This window comes from Colossoma macropomum, unplaced genomic scaffold (genome assembly GCF_904425465.1).
Source record: "Colossoma macropomum unplaced genomic scaffold, Colossoma_macropomum, whole genome shotgun sequence".
Classification (NCBI taxonomy): Eukaryota; Metazoa; Chordata; class Actinopteri; order Characiformes; family Serrasalmidae; genus Colossoma; species Colossoma macropomum.
In genome coordinates, this window is record NW_023494786.1 from 19215161 (window position 1) to 19236772 (window position 21612).

The 21612-nt window shown below is 39.5% G+C and overlaps 1 protein-coding gene across 1 annotated transcript in view; it reads right to left on the reverse strand.

Annotated features, from left to right (window-relative positions):
- Positions 1-21612, reverse strand: part of zmp:0000001236 (mastermind-like protein 2) — a 63293-nt gene that overhangs the window by 9518 nt on the left and 32163 nt on the right. The window contains exon 2 of the mRNA XM_036563216.1: positions 4404-5642. Within this exon, the coding sequence (XP_036419109.1) occupies positions 4404-5642 (1239 nt within the window). The remainder of the gene's footprint in view (positions 1-4403; positions 5643-21612) is intronic.

The window sequence follows — 21612 nt, forward strand, 5'->3', positions numbered from 1 at the left end:
ATTTTTCTCCCCATTGTAGCAGAAGCTGCGTCTTTGTTTTCACTTCAACATGCTTAACCCCATCATTGCTGTATTGTTTCTGCTATCAGCTACATTTTCCTCACTTAAATTCATTACTGTTTCTTATTTCTGTGGAAATATTTGGGACCCACTTTAAGTGAGGAACTTAAAAAGAATCGTCCTTATGCTGCCAAATTTACATAACCACACTCTTAAAAGCAAGGGTTTCTAAACGGTTTTTGGCATAAAAAGAGCGTGGGTAGAGTATGACTGCATCTCATATGTGCAGTGAGCAGAAAGAAGTATTCAGACACCTTTTGTTGTTTAAAATACTTCAAGTGCATATATCAACTTCAAATGTACATAACATCTTTTGACTTTGTAAGTAATTAGTTTTCTGCAGCATTGTGTTTAATTTTGGCCCATTCCTCATGGCAAACAGCCTTTAATTCCCAAGTTATGAGGGTCCCTCTGAGGGCAATTTCAAATGGGAGTCAAGTCAGGAGATTGGCTAGACCAAAGCAAGCACCTTCACCTTTGTTTTTAGAAAGCTTGCATCTATACGTGTGCATGTTTGGTGTCATAGTCCAATCCATCTTCTCCCCACATTGGTTTCTTGGCCAATGGGACTAAATTCTCATTTAATATCTCCCAAATCGATACATCTTTCCATTCATGTTTCCTTTGATGACATGTAATGCCTCCATACTATTTGCAGAGAAGCAGCTCCATACAATGCTACCACCTCTGTACTTCACTGTGGGTATGGTGTTCTTGGGATCATACACACCACCTTTCTTTCTCTAAACACGACAAGCTCAGTTTTATTTTGTTTCATGTGACTAGAGTACATTGTTTCAAATAGGTTCTGATTTGTTTAAAAGATTCATGTGCAAATTTAAGATACTTATCACTGTGTGGTTTTAGCAGAGGAGTTTTGTGTGGGAGGAACAGAGATGACTGCAGCGCAGTTTGTTGCTTATTATTCTTCATGTAACTGTTGTTCCTGCTGCGTTTAGGTCATCCTGCAACTACTTTCGAGTGGCTGCTGGCTTCTGTCTTACCTTTCTTAAGTCAGAGAGCATGCTGTGAAATCTTGCGTGGTGCACCTATTTGAGGATGATTAGTTGTGGTTCCATGAACTTTCCACTTGCATATTATTGAACCAATTGTACTGAGAGTGATGTTGTGTCAATACTTTCTTCACTAACAATTTTTATCAATACTTTTTTTTTAAGCACAAGGTTAAAAGACATTATCTGGGTAAATTTAAAGTGAGCATATGCACTGAAAGTATATTCAACAACACAAAACAAGTATCTGAATACTTGTTTTCCCCTCATTATAAATTATATAATATGCTATTTACAAATGACAGATTTTTTGTTAACAAACTTTCAGGTTTTACAAAATTACTAAAAAAAGAGCTAAAAGAAACAAGAATATTAGACTCTAGCAGAAACTGAGGAAACTCACTCAAATCTAAACACAGGTCAAAAGAGTGTAATCTCTATAATTACTTTATTCAACATATTAATCTAATCAGCTCTTTGAGGGAGTGAAGTTCATTACGCATTTAAGAGACTGGACATCTAGCATGAACAAAAAGTGAAACATAAGAACACTGGTGATGTGTGTGTACATGCATGGGGTGACTTTTAAAACAGAGTTACTACTCAAGTACAATGATTGATTTTTCAGTGTAGCGATGGAGGGACTTTAATTCATTTATAGTGAATGAATCGACTATTCCTTTAAAATTGTGTCAGTCTTATTTTGAGATCCTTTTTGTTTTAATAAATGGTTGTAAACCACTGCAGTATTTATTGTAGCTGTATTTATTTTAAATGATTTTCCTCTACTGTTCTAGTCGCTCATTTGACATATAAACTACAAAACAAATACATCATTGCTGAAATGCTGAAGTAACGAGCAATAAGAACCCATAAGAAGTTTGATGGCTCCTATGTGTACCTAATTCTATTGGCTACACTTATAGAAATATTTAATCATTGTCCGAGCAAAACCTCATCTCCAAAAAAGTCACTTTACAGTAGAAAGGAAAAAACACTCTTAACCTTCAATGTCAGTAATGTATCAAGATTTTATTCTATGTCATTTTATACCGTCATGACTACCAGGTAGTTACCAATGCTGCTTTTTGGAGATCTACCTTCCAGCAAACTTTAGATGCAATACTAACTGACCTCATCTGATTCATCTAATTATTGTCTTTGATTTGCTGAACGAGGTGTTAGATTGAGGCTGGAGGTGAAACTTGCAGAAAGGTAGAAGGAGCGTTGGTGACCACTGTTCCAGACCATTTCTGTTGGTCTGTTCTACCTAAAAATTCAAAATAATGTAAATGGTAGTATAAAAAGGTAAAAAATTGAGACACAAAGTTTTGTTTTCGCCAGCGATGGTTTGAGTCTGAATGCATGGAAGAATTTTTGTTGTCTAGGCAATATAAGGCCTAATTTATCAGCTGATAAACACTACTAAAATAAACGTACACATGACTGAAAACAGTCTTAAACTGCAAAGAGAAATATTCGATGAGGGTTATTTAAAAGCATTAGTAACAGCAATCAAAGTAATTTACCAGATACTGAAAGGAATGGTATGGAAAGCATGTGAACGAAAAAGTTTTTACGAGCTTCTGTCGTCTCTGTGTCCTGTACACTGAGATCTGCTTTTGAAAATGGGTTACGAGAGCCCCTCTTGTGTGGTTCATGTTATCGTTTCACACAAAGCCAGGCGAGAGATACTGTTTGTACTAAACTGAAAAGGGGGATGTTCTAAAGCTCTCCAATCATAACAAATCAGTGGTTCAACCTCCGGCACCAGGCTAAGCAGATTACTGTCATTTTCCACAACTTGTCCCTTGCAGCTAACAACCTCCAATTAGCAAATCCCGCTGTGCACATCTATGCCCTGGCGCTGAGCGACTGTGACAGGCGGAGAAATTAGAAGTCTTGCATGTTAATCCACCACACTCTAGCAAGCCAAGGCCCTCATCAAATCGCTTTGAGGGGATATACATATTCAAGATGCCTTGCGAACGCTGACATACAAACAACAATCACGACAGGAACAACAGGCGAACAACACAGTGAAGCCGCTCAGAGTTACAGCCAATAGGCAGGATGCTAACAGATAACAGAGGAAGCTGGCCGAGAGTGCAGAAAGAGCTGAACTGGAATTCCAGAATATGCAGCCAAAAATCTTGTTCTCTCTGCATAAATGTTACAGGTTAATTGAATAACACACATGGTTTGTGTTGAATCAGTGCATGTGCTACCTCTTAGAACCTCAACAGAAGCTACTCTGGATACTGGAAATAATTATCTACTCCCAAGCTGATATTACTTGAAATACAACTGACAAATGTTATACAATCTTCAATTAACATTAGTGATCTATATTATTATATTATCTCTATATTAATATTTAGAGATATTGCTTTGAGACTGCGGAACAGACTTCTACCTGCTATTCGCCAAGCCCTTTTAATCTCAGTTTTAAATAAGGGCTAAAACCATACCAGTGAGAGATAGTGGTAATACTAAGTGTTTCAGTGTCTGTTTTTTACTTTCTTTAACTCATATGATCATCTCTTATTTTTGTGTGTTGTTTTTCTTTTGAATTGTCTTATGTGTATTTATTGTGCTGTTTCATGTGTTCAATGTGATGATTCTTTGTACAGAACTTTGGTCAACATAAGTTGTTTTAAAGGTGCTTTGTAAATACATTTTATTTACTTAGTTACTTATTCATGTTTGCTGTGTCCCTTGAGACAACCTACAAAAATAAACAAAAAAAAGGGCCAGATAGCCCAAAGGCCTGAATGCACTTACTGCGTTCAAAAAATGTACTTGTTAGCTACCTCTTAAGTGTGGTGCTCATTACACATTGCCAACAATATGAACAAATTCAGCTTCTTTTTTATTTTTTTGGACTGCTATCATGGGGCATCCACATGTTCTTCTCACAGAGTTATTAGCTGGGTAGACGATGTGATATTCATCATTATGATAATAAATTATGCCTTGTTAAGTCACAATATGCCTTTCTGAGCATATCATAGAAATAGTCAGTACTTTAAGAACACTGACACTGTTACAAAGAGAGCATAATTAGCCATGTTTAACTGGATTTTGTGCAGTGTGGTACGTGAAACATACAATTCATTGTATTCATGGTTTTTAATACTTTAATAAGTTTTTTTCCAAATAATAAAACCTCAGAAAAACTAAATATAGTAATGGATATCATGTATCAAGTATCATGATGTTATTTTTTCCATATCACCTGCAGCCTAGTAGAAATGAGCTATTTCACATCAGTAAACATTTAAGTCTATTATAAGTTTTAAACTATAAAGACAAATTAGACTTTTTTACCTGTCTTTGAGTCATTTTCAGATTAATTCCTAGACCGTGCTGGTTGAGAGGAGGCCTCTGGCTCAGAGGTTTGGGCTGTAGACATGATGATGACAACTGAAACTGCATTCTCTGACCTCCTGTAGACGATTGCTGTTGAGTGGTCAGTTTGCTCTGTGACCCGGCCATGTGGGGCATTTGCTGGCTAGTTGTGGATGATGCTGTTTTAGGGGTAAAATGCAGCATGGGTTTACTGCTGAGAACCTTCATGTCTGTGGGATTTGTTGGATTGTATCCACCAGGCTTGAAGAGGCAGTTGGGCATTCCTTTGCTTTGACCCGCACTCTGAGGGCTGATTCTTGGCTGGCTGAGGGAACCAGAGCTGGCGACTGGTTCCTGACCAAAGCAGCTGGAATTGGGGTGCCCTCCTATGGCAGAGGACCAGTTTCTAACCCCTCCAGCTTGGCTCTGCTGTTGCTGGTGGTGGAGGAGAGAGCTGGGTTGTTGTTGGTTGGCTGCCATTTGCTTTAGCTGCTCAGCGTGGGACATCTCAGGCCAGGGGGGCAGACCTCTAGAAGGCGTTCCTGATGATACATGACTATGGGTCATTTGCCCAATGGGAGATGTTGATAAAGCAGTGAACGAAGGTCCAGCAGATGCTGGCCTAAGTTGTGGAGAGCTTCCTGAAGCCTGGCCATAATCAGGCGAGTACTTCGTTTTGATCGGTTTATCTAAGTGTGGGCAGGGATGGGCTGCGCCTGCTGAGCTGGGGCGACCCAGATCTAAACCAAAGTCATCATCTTGCTTCAGCATCTTTTCCAGTTCCAGGTCATTGAGTGGTGGCACTGACTTGGTAAGCTCATCAAACAGATCCTGAAGTTCAGGGTCAATCTGTCCACCACCCTCTTCTTTGAAGTCGAACACCATCATAGGATCTGCTGATGACTGGCTGCAGGGCTGAACATCGATGGGCTCTTTCTTCATCTCTCTGAGAGTCATGTTGAACAGATCACTTCCTACATCGTGGGGCATCATGAAAGGGTCCTTCCGTCGAAGTGTGTGACTCAGAGCTACAGACCCTGCTAAGCTTGGAGACTGCCCTGAGGTCATCGCACAATGCCCGGGGCGAAGAGAGCCGGTCTCCATACGAAGACGCTTAAAGTCTGGTGCTGCGCCCGTGCCCACACAGGAGAGGCCGTTCTGCTTAGCAGTATATCCAGGAGGCTGTCCTTCAATCTTTCTTCTGAGTGTACCCTGAAGCTGTAAAGGAAAGGAATAAAGGGTTAAGAGGGTTTTTGTTGAACTTGTTTTTGAATAAATGACCTGCTACAAAGATGTTTAAACACTTATATAAGGAATGACCGGCAATTAAAGTGGAATAGCACAGCAGAGGAGAATTCTTCAAAAAGCCTTTGGTCTGGTTCCCTCCACTTAGGCCAAAGCGAGCCCATTTTCTGATGCGTGTAGAAAAGTGCACATAATGTAACAAGACCTTCTCTATCTAATTAATGAACTCTTATCAAAACACTCTTTGATGTTGCAAACCAATTAAAATTATGATGAGAGTTCTAAATATTAGTGTATGAAAAAAAACGTGGCCCAAGAACACATTATCTTTATGTAAATTGATCCAATTTTGTAATTTGCTGCCAGGCTTCTTAGCCTTGTTCACTTGACCATTTCAGATGAGAAGCAGAAGCAGAGAATTATTAATCTTCTCTTTTATGATTACGTTTATAAATTCTCTTCAAGCCTGGAAAAGAGAAGCTACTACCTGCTGGTAGGTTAGATCATATAGAGCAACAATACACATGTGCCATGCAGGAGATTACCTCTTACTTTTTGTTACATATAGACTTACTTTAGTCAAGTGCAGGCAAATGTGATTAATTGAATGTGCTCTTTTTTACAAGAAGGCTGCTCACAGGTATCATTTACTGTCAAAACCACACTGGAAGAAGTGAGATTTAACATTAACAACAACAGAAAATCAGATTCGAAACCCCTGCATTAGCTGAGCAGATAAATTTAGCCATCAGATAGACAGAGCAGCTAGACAAAGAAAGCCTTTATCTGTTTGGCTCATTTGCATGAATTATATTTCCCCCTGTTGGCTCACTGTAAAGATAGCAGCATACTCCTTTGTGTGCGAGACTGTTCTCTTTGTCTCTCGTGTTTTAATTTATGTAAATGAGACCAGAACAATGACTCATAAGTCCCATTTAAGTACGGAAGCATTTGAAATTGCAGTCGAGGACACAAACAGAGTAACTTCTAGTTCTATCTATTCGTGAGCCGAAGAACTTCGTTGCTGTGGAAATCGAGAATGTGCTAGAAATACTCTAGAAACAGGAAAATGAACCGACCAGCATTATTTCGGTCCAGCTGCAATTTTGCCCACACATGGAAAAGCGTAATTATTGAAATGCAGCCTGACATTATTACCCAGGGAGAGATAATGTGTTGGATGCAACGTTAATATTTGTGCAGGGATGGGGCAACAGAGGCACAGTTCACACTGTAGTGGCAAATGGGAGGCTTTTACATTTACAGGAAATATTTCACAGTGGTGGGATGATTCATGCCTTCAGGGTTGGGAGTGAGCACCATTCTCTCTCTCTCTCTCTCTCTGCTTGCCTGTGCTGTTTACTGTGAATGACATGCTTGCATCAATGCCTAATCACCTTCCCACTGTCTGACTCATCAGGTTAAGGATGACTAATAGTAAAAATAGTGTCTAAACAGGTTCAAAGCAATGAATAAAGCTGCTTGTAAAGGCTTGTATGTAAGGACAGTTTAGAATGGACATATGTTGTGGATTCACTCAGTGATTCATTCATATGTACATGAAAGATGCAAATAAGGTCTGCAATGGCGCCTGTATCATACAAACTTACCAAAAAATTAACTGCACAAATATAATACCATAAGAAGCGAGTCACATATTTAGCTCTATGTACTGTTCAACAGTTTGGAATTAATGACACCAATAATGATTTCAATAAACCAATTTGGTTTCAGATAAATGTTTAACACAAATTCACTATGTTAGTCCTGTGTGATTTAATAGCTTTCAAATAATTAGCAGAAAGTTATTTTAAAAATTAATACATTCCAGATGTGTCCAGAATGATGAACATGGGTGTAGATGCTGCACAGTGTAGAGAATAAAGCTATAATACATTTAATATTCAGAATGCTCCATATTTGAAAAGTAATGATTAAATCTCCTAGACACATTTGTTGCTAACAGGTGTATAAAATCAAGTGTACTGAAAGTGGGTCTATGGCTCAGTGACTATAAACACAGCACTATCATAGGATGCCACCTTTGCCACAAGTTAATTTGTGAAGTCAGCTCAGCCATGTAGTGGTAGACCACGCAAACTCACAGAACAGGGCCACCGAGTGCTGAAGCACAGTGAGTAAAAATCACCTATTATCTATTGCATCTTTCACTACAGAGTGCCAAACTGCCTCAGGAAGCAACATCAGCACAGTGTTTTGCAATGGGAACTTCATGAAAAGGGTTTATTTGGTCAAACAGCTACACACAAGCCTAAGATCACTGCGAGTAATGCCAAGCGTTGGCTGGAGTAGTGTAAAGTGTAGCGCCACTGGACTCATGCAGTGGAAACGTTCTCTGGAGTGATAAAATCACACTTTTTTATCTGGCAGTCTGATAGACAAATCTTTTTGCCAGGAGAACACTACCGGAATGCAAAATGCCAACAGTAAAGTTTAGTGGAGGTGGAATAATGGTCTAGGACTGTTTGTCAGGGTTTGGGTTTGGCCCCTTAGTTCCAGTGAAGAGTAATATTAATGCTATACAAAGTGTACAAAGATATTTTAGACAATTATATGCATCCAACTTTGTGGCAACAGTTTGAGGAAGGCCCTCTCCTGTTCCAGCATGACTGTGCCCCTGTGCACAAAGCAATGCCCATAAATGTGGTTTTGGTGAGTTTGGTGTGGAGGAACTCTAGTGGCCTGCCCAGAGCCCTGACCTTAATCCCACTGAACAACTTTGGGATGAATTGGAATGTCAATTGTGAGCCAAGTCTTCTTGGCCAACAACAGAGCTTGACCCTGCGGATGCTCTTTTAACTGAACTGACACAAATTCCCACACACACACTCCAAAATCTTCTGGAAAGCCTTCCCAGAAGAGTGGAGGCTATTATAACCATAAAAGGTGGAGGGAGCCCAAAGTAACGTCCATGGTTTTAAAATGAGATGTCCAACAAACTATATAGGTGTGATGGTCAAGTGTCCACATACTTTTGGCCATATAGTGTACTTTGCAAATGACTAATTTCTCATATAAATGCCATTAACTAGAGTTGTATTCTACTAAGGATTTTTGATCAATGATTGACTAAAATGTTTGACTAAAAAAAAAATCAGTTACTATTTCCTCAGCCCCGTTTCCTGAAAGATGGTTAAATAAATAAAATAGTAGTCCTATTGGTAAACAGTGAATTATTTTCCTATACTATGGCTACTGGGCTTCAAATGAGTTTAAATGGAAGCTGTAGGAATTCCCAATGGCTGTATGACCTATTTACTCAATGTTTGGTAATATATACAAATAATTGTATGAAAACAAAATTGTGACTTCTGTCGAACCAATAAGGCTGAGGGATACAATACTGGACTACAGGATACTACATAACATGACAAATAACATATTATCCTGCAGTTTTACACTGGAATGACCTTTTAATTTCACTGCCTACTCACTGGACACTTTAATAGAAACCCCCACCTTGTAGTGCCACCTTGCTGGTGCAGTTAAACACTATACCACCTGTGGCCTCTCATATATGGTCCGTTTCAGACCATGAACCCTCAACCTAGCAGTGACATTGATGTGTAAAAACCCCAGCACTACATTACTACCAGCCCTTCATTTATCTGTACAGCACACCAGCGGTACCAGTACATCATTTATGAAGCGCAGCAGATCAAATCCAAGGCAAACCCAGTACTGAGGCTCTTGACACCACTAATTGTGGGTGTATCAGAAATACACTGGAAATGCTGAGGCAAGCCTTTCCCGCAACAGCAAGAAGCACTGAACTGAATGGTCTTTAATTGCTCTGACAGTACCACAGAGTGCCACAGCCCATACTTCTCACATTTTAAAGTAACCATGAACACATATCAAATATTTATATGGAAAGACACAAATATGTAGAAGGACAGACACTTCAGAACAGCCTATCTGAAGGAGCAATGACAGCGTCTGCTAAAGCTGGAGAAATCGCGCTTCACTGGCGTGCTAACCACATATGAAATAATTCCAGTGTGTTCATTTTGGCAGAGAGGTCATGCAGAAACAGTGGCCTCTATTCATGGGAAATCCTCCTGACGGATCTACAAGTGATCTGAAAATAGATTTTCAGATTAAGCTTTAATGAGCTCAGAAGCTCAGGATCACTGTGAAAGTGACTCCTGGTGAAGAGGAGAGGAAATGGCTCTTAACACGTAGATGGGTGTCTGTGCCTTAAAAATCGAATAATGCAGCAAGTCTCACTCAGGAAAAAGGGATTTGACATTAAACCTGACATGTAAATCCATATTTAAGATTCAAGGATTATACTGTGTGTAAGATTTGTATGGAGTTTGGTCAGCTGTTTCAGATTCTACAACAGTTAGTTATAACAACAAAATCTGATTGGTTGAGAAGTGAGCTACCTATATTGTTATTTGAGACTGAGGACCGTTTGATAAGTAATGACTCTCTTTACGCTGCAGCTCACCATTACTGTATTTTACTCTTTAAAAAGATGGTTCATCCAGGGTTCTTCAGTAAAGACAATGGTTCTGTGTAGAACCATGAACACACAAAGAACCATGTGCATGCTTGATGGAGAATGTGTTCTATGTGATTCTGAACAGAACCTTTTTGAAAAAGGTTCTATATAGCATCAAAAACATTCTTCTATTGCTACGATGCCATGCTTGGCTCAAAAGGGTTCTATATAGAAGCATATGCAACACGGTCTCCATCAATTTGAAGAACGATTTCACAATGCAAAGAACTCTTTAAGCATGCAAATTGTTCTTTGAGTTTTCATGGTTCTATATAGAGACTACTGTCTTTACTAAAGAAGAACTATCACTTTTAAGAGTATACTTTAACACTTAAAAACAGAATATGGATACAAAAGACAACTTCCATTATATTATATTTGACCTGATGCCCATTTGGTCAGATTTTGAAGAGTCGGACAGCAGGACTACATTCAATTCTGAACCTGTTATTGTCCCTGAGCTTTTCATTCGGCAGCTGTGACGGGAAAAACAACAAAACAAACTGGAAGCAGCCAGAAACAAACAGAATACAATCCGGCAAATGGACTGGAATGAGTTACAGACTGACTGGAACAAAACAACATTCAGGTTTCATCTGGCAAATATTGAAAAAAGCTGAGCTGAACCTCATGTTATGACAGTTTCATGACTGTAAGGAAAAGGCTTCTACTCTTTTTGGCAGAAGGAATTGTCAGTATTAAAGCACTTTTGGTACAGTGTTTGATGGGGGTCTTCACTCCCTCTTGTGTCCTTTTGCTTGAATATGAATGCTTAGCTTCTCTGATTTGATAAAAATCACACATGTTGCAATGCATACCTTTTCTTGGAAAACCATGATATTAGACTGGACACTGTAACTAGAGATGAGCCAAATCTGCAGATATCAGCAGAAAATGTTGGACTGAATATTGAAGGGAAAAAAAGAATGAATTTGATCCAATCCTGTTATAAATCTATATTGAACAGAGAGGAAGTAACCAGTCACCTTTACTCAAGTACATGTACCTGAACATTCAAATCATAATACTTCTACTCAAGTATATTAGTGACTAAAGGAATTTTTACTCAGTTACATTTTATTACATTTTAATTTTACATTCATACACCAATATCACAGACATGTCAATATACTGAAATACTTGAACATATGAATATAAAATATCTGTAATAGTGCCATTTTAACATTTCTATTTGTCATTTATTACACACTTGACACTATATTTTGAATGATATATGAAAATACACTTCCTTCACACACAGGATGATTCTGGTTCTGCACATTATTCTTTATGCTATAAATAGTTGGCTGTAACCACATTATCATAATACTGGATGAAGGGAATGACCTAATTGTATAGCTCCATCAAAATGACATGAGAAGTCACTAAATGATTTGCTGAGTGTGAGAACAATGTAAAGCACTTCTAAGACATCAAATCTCAAATCAGCCGAAGACAATGTGTAAGATCTGTGGCAGCCAGTGATCGGGTTTTCCAACATCATCTTTGAAACACTGAATGATGGAATTTCTCAGAGCATTCAGCAACTCTCTGTGCCTCTACTTACTAGACACCAATCTTGACAACAACAGTCTACCACAAGACATTTCATCATTTTGTGCTTGGGGCCCCTCAGCTGCTCACAACAACATCGGCAACAACAACATGTCATTAGACATCACAATACACCAAAGAAAAGGGCTATCTAATAAGATCTGATCTAGCAGTACATTTGAACTCAGCTTTTGTTTCTGTCCAAAGGGCGAAGTGCTCGCCAAGATCAGTCCAGTCCATGTTTATTTGTGCATGAACTGTGTATTGTTACTGCAGGAACAAAACCTTGCATCTCTAAAATGGAAACTTCATATAAGAAAGAAATATACATTCTTAACTGTGATGCACATTAGTGTAACAAGATTTTATGCCTGAACACTGTATCCAAAATGCTTTCATATTGGCAATTTCTTCTGCCAAAAAGAGCCTTTTTTGTTCCAGATGTAGCCATGGAACTGTTCAGCTCAACCTTTTGAGTGTTTACTACATGAGCCTGAATATTGTTTTTTGTTCCAGTCAGGCTGTAAAGTGTTTCACAGCCTACCTTTTTTGCCGAACTGTATTCTGTTATTTTCTAATTCCATTTTGTTTAGTTGTTCCACTGTCTCAGCTGTGGACCAAAAAGTGGAATTATTTTGGAATGTTTCTATTGGTCCATTCATCATGAAACGTTCACACGATGTAAAAACAGCTGCCATTAAGACAGGAGATTTTGATATGACAACAAACCTATGTACATAAACGTGTGCTATTTTCAACTGGGCCCATGGATCTCAGATTGGGATGAGAGGGTTCTCTTTGACAAAACAAAGCACCTATCTTTCCGTGCACACGAGTATGTGTGCATGTGAATACATGTGTATGTATAGGTGCGTGAACGACTCCTGGTCCCTTTAATCTGCAGCGAAGACTCTTCAGAAATGTTGTAATCCACTCCTGTGAGAATAGAGGCCTTCTCTCAGAAAACCCAACCTAGAAAACAACACACTCAAAAATAAAGAAATAAATACCACTATTGTGTTCCTAGGGAGACATAATATTTGTGCGGTTGCACGGGTGCCATGAGGTGGAATTTCAATCGGAGTGAAAACCTAGAGCTCTTAGCCCCGAGCCTCATAGAACCTCTTTCTATGTGAACTAATTACATTCAGCCTCTGAATGGAAAGAGAGAACATTTAGCACACACTGATAAACAGGGTAAAAACACATTGTGCTGATGGCTTTTGTCCTCACACATGCTGATACAATAAACATTGTTTTTTGTTCTCCTTTGCTCAGTATCTCTCACCGAAATGTGCATCTGTGCAGGTTTTGTAAGCACACAAATGACAATTATTTTGGAACAGCTTCAATTATTTATGCATTCTAATGATCTTCCATTTGTCATAATGTTTAAGTAATTATTGCTGTCAATGACTATTTAACTTGTCAACTAAGTTGCAGCCCTAAGAGAATGCATTGTCAGTTACCAGAGTCTGTCTCACAAAGCATATTCAACGTATTCCCTCTTCAATGTAGCAATTTCTGTCTGTGAAGAGCTCTTCCAGTTGAATTATGCATTTTTTGTCTCCAATAACATTTATGGAATATTCAAATGGGAATTTGAAAGATTTACAAAACTGGAAGCAAACTGATTTTTGTCTTAGTAGGTAAGCAAGCAAGTCAGCATTTTAAACATGTTTTTATTTTGTTTAAATGCTTTCTTTTTTTGTGGCAGTTGTGCATGATTTTTTGTGTGAAGAAAGTTGCAAATGCACTGTCCATTTTATCTCAGCATGGCCACCTCCCGGAGAGGTATGAACTGTTTTCAGAGCTAGGGGTTCTTACCCCTTCTTTTTCAGCCCTCACTGCTCACTAGCAGCTCAGTAACAGTGTCCTAGTTAATCTGATAATATGTAGCTAAAAAAGGGAGCACTTTTTTGGAGCACTGCAATATAGCAGGGGTGCCCAAACTTTTTGTCTTTTTGGGTGGGCAGAGGGCCAAAAAAGACAAATCAGCTAGCTATCAAAACATTAGCTTTACCTTTTCATATGCTGCTAGTATAACAGGAGAAACTGTACTCTTAAAAATCTGTTTATTTAGAAGCAATGCACTGTCGACCAGAGGAGGATGGGTTCCCCTTCTGAGTCTTGGTTCCTCTCAAGGTTTCTTCCTGTTCCTAGGGAGTTTTTCCTTGCCACTGTCGCCACTGGCTTGCTCATGGGGGCTTGGACCCGGATTTCTTTCTGTAATGCTGATTTCCTCGTAAAGCTGCTTTGTGACAACACCTGCTGTAAAAAGCACTATATAAATAAACTTTACTTGCTTACTTACTTACACTACCTTGCTTTCAAATTCAGGAAAAGACAGGAATCTTTACATCTCCTCTTGTCCATTTACCACTGCCTGTTATTCTCTGTTTATACCTGTCGGACACAGCTGTAAGGATGGAAAGTTAATGGGAAACTCCACCGATTTTGGAAAATTACGTAATTATTCAAAGGTTTAGATTTAAACAAAATCAGCATAGTTCGGCGTGAAATGTGCCTTTCTAGAGAAATTTACTGAGTCCGAATTTTTCACCATTGTAGAAACCAGACATCCGTATGTTATTCATCAGAGGAGCTGTGATAGATCGCAGCTGCTCCTTGCTGGTTAACTGTTCAGAGTGGCTGTAAACTGCACCGTACCAGGATGAAAAAAAGAGCAGTGAAAAAAATGCAAAGCGGATTTCTACAAATGCTGGCTGCTAAAGAAAACTGCTGTGGCTTCTGTTGTATTTTCCACCACAGAAACTGGAATCAAGGTAAGAAACATTTGTGAATTAATAAATTAGTCGTTGTTACAGCCACCCTAGACATATCAGTGTTGACCGTTAGATGACAACAGACTGTCTACCTCGCTATCCTACCCCATAAACTGGTAAGCAGAGTAACACATAGTTGGTTGTTGACACCAGCAATTTCTATTCACCCTGAGTTGTTCTGCTTCAGCGCCGGCGAGTTCATTCTCTCTCTCCCTTTTTTGCTTTCTCTTCTTCAAGCCGCTGCAACTCATTTGTGTATTTTGGTTCAAATTGATATGGCTCTACGACATTTTATGCATACTCTGCCATCTTCCAAAATAAGTGAGAAAACTGTAAAAATGAACTGTAAACAAAAGCTGCTGCTGGCATTAGCCGCGTTGAACAAGCTAATAACAACGCATGTTAGCTTGCACGCATTAATCTCAGTTGAGTATGCGGTTTTAGCAGGAAACACGAAAGGCGTGTTACATTTGTATAGAAAGCCTCTTACAGAGGGTCATCTGTCACAGAGCAGTCGAAATAAGATCAAGCTAAACTGCCACTGAACCACTGAGAGCAAGGAAAGTAGAACTCTTTGGTGATTGCGAGTCATAAACAAGCCTGTTTCCATGTAGCTTAGGTTGCCTTGGCATCAATAGAGGAAACGACTCATTTTGCTGAGCTTTTCATTATTTTATTGCTCCCACATGAACAAACAACACAGACTCTATCAAACCCAATACACCTATAATTCATCTCTCAGACTGTGCTGGGAAAATATGAAATGAAAACAGCTGCTAAGCTGGGCTTAGCAAGACAGTCTGTCCAGATTTAGGACAATTGTGTAATTTTTAATATAGGTGGCATATGTGTTCCAGTTTTACAGTCAGAAACCACAGGCATCAAGCTGAGACATATTTGCTGAGTTGAGAGCAGTGAGTAGTGAAAGTGTCTCAGTGTTCTTGTGTGTCTCATTGTCTCCAGTCTCTGCTTGTGCCTGTGTGTGTGTGTGTGTGTGTGTGTGTGTGTGTGTGTGTGTGAGAGAGAGAGAGAGAGATAGACAGTTGAGCCTGCATGTGTACTGTTAATAAAAGCGATCTGCACTTTTTAATAAAAGCAAAGTGCGCTGCAGCTCATGGCAGGAGCATAGGCACCATCATCCTCATCACTCTCCCTTATCTCTCTTTCTCTTTCTCTCTCCTTCCCTCTTCCTCTCCTTCTCTCTCCTGGAGTCTGAAGCAGCTCCCTAGGGAGCAGAGAGAAAGAGATGAGGAACAGAATAGAAAGATCAGCAGCATATGAAAAAAAACAGAAGAGAGAAGGTACAACTAGCTCTATCATGGGAACCCTAAGGGGAATGAAGAGAGAGGGAGGGAGAGAACGAGAGAGAGACGAGAGAGAGAGAGAGATCAGAAAGAGAGAGGTGCGAGAAATTAGAGAGAGAGATATCAGAGAGAAAGAGAGAGAGATGACAGAGAGAAGTGACAGAGCGAGAAAGAGAAAGAAAGAGAGATAAGGATAGAGATACAGAAAGTGAGACTGAGAAAGGCAGAAAGACCGGGGGGGGAGAAAAAAGGGGAGAGAGAAACAGAGAGAGACAGAAAGAGAAAGTGTAAGAGTGGTAAAGAGACGGGGGAGGAAGGGGAGAGAGAGAGAAAGACAGAATGAGAAAACGAGTGAAAGAGAGGAGAAAGATGAAAGACTGAAAGAAAGGAGAGAAGAAAGATAGAAGAGAGACAAAATAGAAAAAGGAAGAATAATAGAGGCAAAGAAAAAGACAAAGAGACACAGAGACGAGGATGAGGAGATAGAGTGAAAGAGAAAAGAGGAAGAGGGGAGAGGGGGAGATACAGGGGGAGAGAGAGAGAGAGGGAAAGAAAAGGGGTGAGAGATGGATAGAGTGAGACAGATAGAAAGACAGACAGAAAGAGAGAGAGATGAGGATGAGGAGATAAAGAGAGAGAAGAGAAAGCGTAAAAGAGAGAAGAGATGGAAGAGTTGGGATAGAAAAAGGAGAAGAGAAGAAGATAAAAAGAGGAAGAGAGGAGAGGGAGATCGAGAGAAAAAGAGAAAACAGCAAGAGAAAGGAAAATGAGAAAGGGAGAGAGAAGGACAGAGAGAATGAAGAGAGAGAGAGGGGGAGAAAGACAGAGAGACATATAGAGATAGAGAGATATATATATATATAGAGAGAGAGAGAGAGATAGAGGGTGGAGGGAGAGAGAGAGAAGCGCTTTGAAGACGCCAAGCATCCATTATGTTTACTGTGGGGTGCACATTATTAAACTGTAACTTCCTTCTCTCAGCAGAGAGATGAGCCCACTCTGACAATACCAAGCCCCTCTCCAACTGGACCTGAATTCATAGCTTAGCTCAACGTATTCACTGAGCCGGGAGCAAACAAGACCACTGTGTGTGTGTGTGTGTGTGTGTGTGTCCTCAGCCTCCTTTGTTCCAAGCACGGCTGAACAACCATGTAGAGTCTAAGGAGAGAAGATAAAGAGAAGGAAGTATGTGTGGATCCGAGGGCCTCACTAAATAAAAAAAGAGAACTGTTCTTAATGCAGATCAGCCCTCAGTAGGAATGTGATGGTTTCAGGGGATGGTGTACAATGTTGGTTTTGAGCAGCAGTCCCGGAATAACCTTGCACTGCACAGTTTAATGTTTTTTCCTGCATTAACAGTCCTGGTTGACCTCATAAGCAAATGATGAAGCCCTTCATGAGTCGGATCAGATGTTTTTGAACAAAGACAGTACAAAACTGTATTAACTGCACAAAAGAAGTTTCCCAGAAATGTAGTAAATAACTTTATAATGGTTTGACCTGATACAAGAATTTGTATACATGTAACCTGAGCTTTAGAATCCATACATAATAGGAGCTTACAAAATTAGAGTTCAATATTAATTTTTAAGCCCTTTTCACAGACATAAAATGTAATTTCCATGTATTTTTTTCAAAAATGAAAAAGAAAATCTGTAGTCTATAGGCTTAATTTGGGTCTTTTATAAATCACTGTTTTAGATTTTGTTAGTGTTTAATACTTCTCCTGCAGTGCCTGCTAATGGTCAAGCATGTTGACAAAATTCTCCACTGCGCAAAAACTATCCATTTCCTTTGCAATGATTCTTGCAAGCGTGTGGGTGAATTCCTTCCATCTCAATCTCTAAGGCCTTATTCACATCTGGTATTAACATCCATGGCCATTTGTCTGATCACAAGTGGACAGCGAGCTATTCACACTTGGCATTTCCTTGTTTCTTAAAAGTGACCACTTGTAATTGGAATCTGTGACTGAAGGAAGGGTAATGTGCACATTTACGTCAGTCTCCATTTGTTGTCGGACAAAAATGCACCGTGAGTCCTTGTTCACATACATGTACAGACTGTTACAAACTTTTAGACTGCACGGACTGCTAACACAAATTATAAACAAATGGACGAGGAGATTAAGACAAAAGCTACTCAAAGCAGCTGATTTCGTCCCTGCTGTGATCACACAGCCAATCAGACAGTCCTTTAATGTTCTCGAGGAGGTGTTTCATACTATAAATGCATCCTCTAAGACACATCAATGGACAGCTCAATGTGCTTGGAGGAGAGTGCTAACTGTCAATTCTGATACAGAGGCTATGGCTTCATCTACACCTGGTTAACATGCAGCCTGGGTGATTCGATCATAAGTAGACAGCACTAAATATGAATGGGGTACAGTGCGTCATGGAGGCGCTTTGGAGGTGGTCAGAGATGCATATGACCACATAACCTTTGTAGTATGAACAATAAAGCATCTTGATGAGTCTTTGACATCGGCGATAAACTGCCTATGTCTTTACAGCAGTTTATTTTGGTGGCTCCTCTCATTTGTGTCCAAGTTGTAATAGCAACTCATGCAATCTAAACCACTGCAAAGGCCCTTACCTTTATACGAACAAGAACAGGAGCGCCACTCGCACAGAAATTACATTAAATTCCACTTATGGTCAGATCACTCAAGGCAGATGTAAGTACCAAGTGTGAACAGGGCTTAACAGACACATGTGTTGGCTAGCAATGTGCTGGGGTGGTGAATGTGGGCCATCTTACCCACCCAGAGAGTGCGAGGCCAATTATGTTTAGCCAAGGACGTCTGTGGCGTCACTGGGATCGAACTCATGATCTCCTGACAGTATGGTCAATGCTTCTGGCAATGCTAGTGTGTTGCTGTGTAATTTTATGATGCATATAATGTGAGCACTGATTAAATAAAGTAAATGATAAGTAAATTATCCACACTGCATTTGATTGCTTCTACTGGGTAATTTCATGAAGAGTGTCACTGGAGTCCATAACAGTCGATGACAGGTACTCAACTCAATTATTTCTAAATCAGTATTGTAGTTATATCAAACCTTTGCCACGCTCACGTGTATATCTGTTTCCACATTAATAATACATATATTAAATATATTTAAAGCATTATTTTAAATAAAAATAACCATTCTTCTGTCCTTAGGTTTTACTTTTCACCAAGTCACACCAACTTAAATTACATAATAAAGACGAAGTGACATCATTTAAATCTTTAGTGGAGCTAAGATCAAAACCTGGTAAGTTTTGCTTTTATTCAACATTGACAATTCATTGTTTTCTCTTCTTTTTTGACGTTTGTCAAGCATAACATATCCACCCCTTTACACCAAATAGACATAGATAAGAGTGTTATAATTTTTTTTTGCAGTATTCATAGAAAAGTCATGTAATTTTAACTGTTAACTGTTTTAACTGTTGCTAAAAAATTATGTTGAAAGATTTAAGTTTGATAACAGGCAGCAAGACAGTGAGTTTAGCCTGAAACATTTCATGCTGTCACATTTACAAGTTCAGTGTGATGGATCATTGTTATTTGCACAAAAATATAAAATGCTTACTGAGGTAAGAAAAACTAATTTTGGGTACAAGCAATACGTAATTGAAACTATGGAGGACAAAAACTGATTTCTTGAGATGAAAAACTTTCAAGTTAGCATGTGCATCTCGTGGAATGATTATGCTACACATTTTCCAAATATCGTAGAATAATTATGCATGACTTATTGTGCTAAATAGCTAGTTGACTCTCAATGTATTTGATTCATGTTATTTTAATAGGCAACTGATTTTCCATTTAAGAATTGACTACATGACTACCTGCCCAACATGCTGTTGGGCCCTGTCTGCCACAAAAAACAGTTCCAACCCATCGAGGCATGGACTCTACAAGACATGTGAAGGTGCCCTTCGCTACCTGGCATGTGCAGCGTGGCAGGGCACAGTATCCTACTAAACGAGGGCACTTCCATCGAGGAATACCATTGCCCTGAAGTGGTGCCCTGCTGCTTCACAACAGTGTTTAGGTAGATGCCCACATGTCAAATTGACGTCCACATGAATGCCAGAACCCAAGGTTTCCCAGCAGAACATTACTCAGAGCATCACATTCCTCCAACGGCTTGTCGTTTTCTTCCAGTGCATCCTGGTGCCATTACTTTCCCAGGTAAACGGTACACATGTACCCAGCCATCTGTGTGCTTCAAAAGAAAAACTCATCAGCCCAGATGACCTTCTTCAACTGTTCCAAGTTCCAGTACCAACATTTAATGATGGACATGGGTTAGCATTGACACTATGACTGGTCTTTGGCAAAAAAAAGTCTGTGACTTGTGCCACAGAAGGCCTCTGTTGCCCTCATGTATTGATGAGCCTTGGGCGCCTGACACCCTGTTGCCTGTTCACGGTTTGACCATCTTTGGACCACTGTTTCTTCTGCATTCAACACGTCCACTGTGAGAACCGACTGTTTGCTTACCATCAAATTTATCCCGGACCTTGACATGCACTGTTGTTGTAAGATAATCAGTGTTACTACTGTGAGTGGTCATAATGTCTTGGCTCATCTGTGTATTTGGCTAGTGTAAAGTACTGTCTTAACAAAAGCTCAAAAACTGGCCATCGGCCAATATAAATAGACCATATTAATTCATGATTGATCCATCCTTTTAAACACAAAATTGCTGATTACCATCTGAACACAAAAATAATACTGTTGTTTAAGACTGTTGAAAAAAAAGAAAGGCTTTGACTGAATAATCTCTCCGGTCAGTTAGAAAACAATGACCACCTCAGAGAATATGGAGAAAGAAAAGTATTGTAAAAAGCAAGACAGTTGTTTATCTGATTAGCACAATAATCTTATATGTTGCCATGAAGGTCAAACGGCTGGTCAGATCAACTGATGAAATCAATAACATCAGATGCAAGACCAAGCAAGGTCAAATGTGCCCTGCTGAGAGGAAGCTGAATGAAGGCTGGGTCTAAGGACCTTGTCGAGGAGCTCTAGGACATGAAACAAGTTCTCATCTTCTGGAGCACACACAGAACAAATCTGAGAGAAAGTAAATCTGAGAGAAGTTGCATGCTGACTGACCTAGGCCTGTCTAGGGCACCGGCTACAGACGCTAGTCATAGAAGAGTCCATCAACCTAGCTCTGACAGACTGTCACTTTGCATGACCGTCTCTGTGCTTCTCCTACAGCCTCTGAATATGACACTGCTGTCATCCTCAATCCACATGTCATTCTCAACCACACAGACAGTCAATGTGAAATCCCCTCATGGCAAACCCAACAACACAGCGCAACCCCCACTGCGGGTCTCGGCTGCTGCTGGATAAATATGTTCAAAGCACCTATCGCTTAGCTGATTCATTCCTGCCCCAAAAGAAACAGTATTCAATGGAAGTGTTGACATAAAAGCGAAATAGCTGCAAAAGTGATCTTCGTATTGCCTCATTAACCTTTATTCATCTCTAACTGCTCAGTCACTTTATCCAGAGATGTAACTGCAGTTAATTAGAGTGTAAAAATGTATTGGCAATTCAACTGTGTCAATTTTGGAATGCTCAAACTGATTACAATTTATTTGGATGATATTAAATAAACCATGCAATAATTATTTGGTCATAATTGAATTTCAGTTGAATTAAGTCAAATCATGGTGAAAGCTCACATATCATGACACACTGAATCAACTCAAACAATCAAAAAATTAAATCATTCAGAGGTCATTGACTG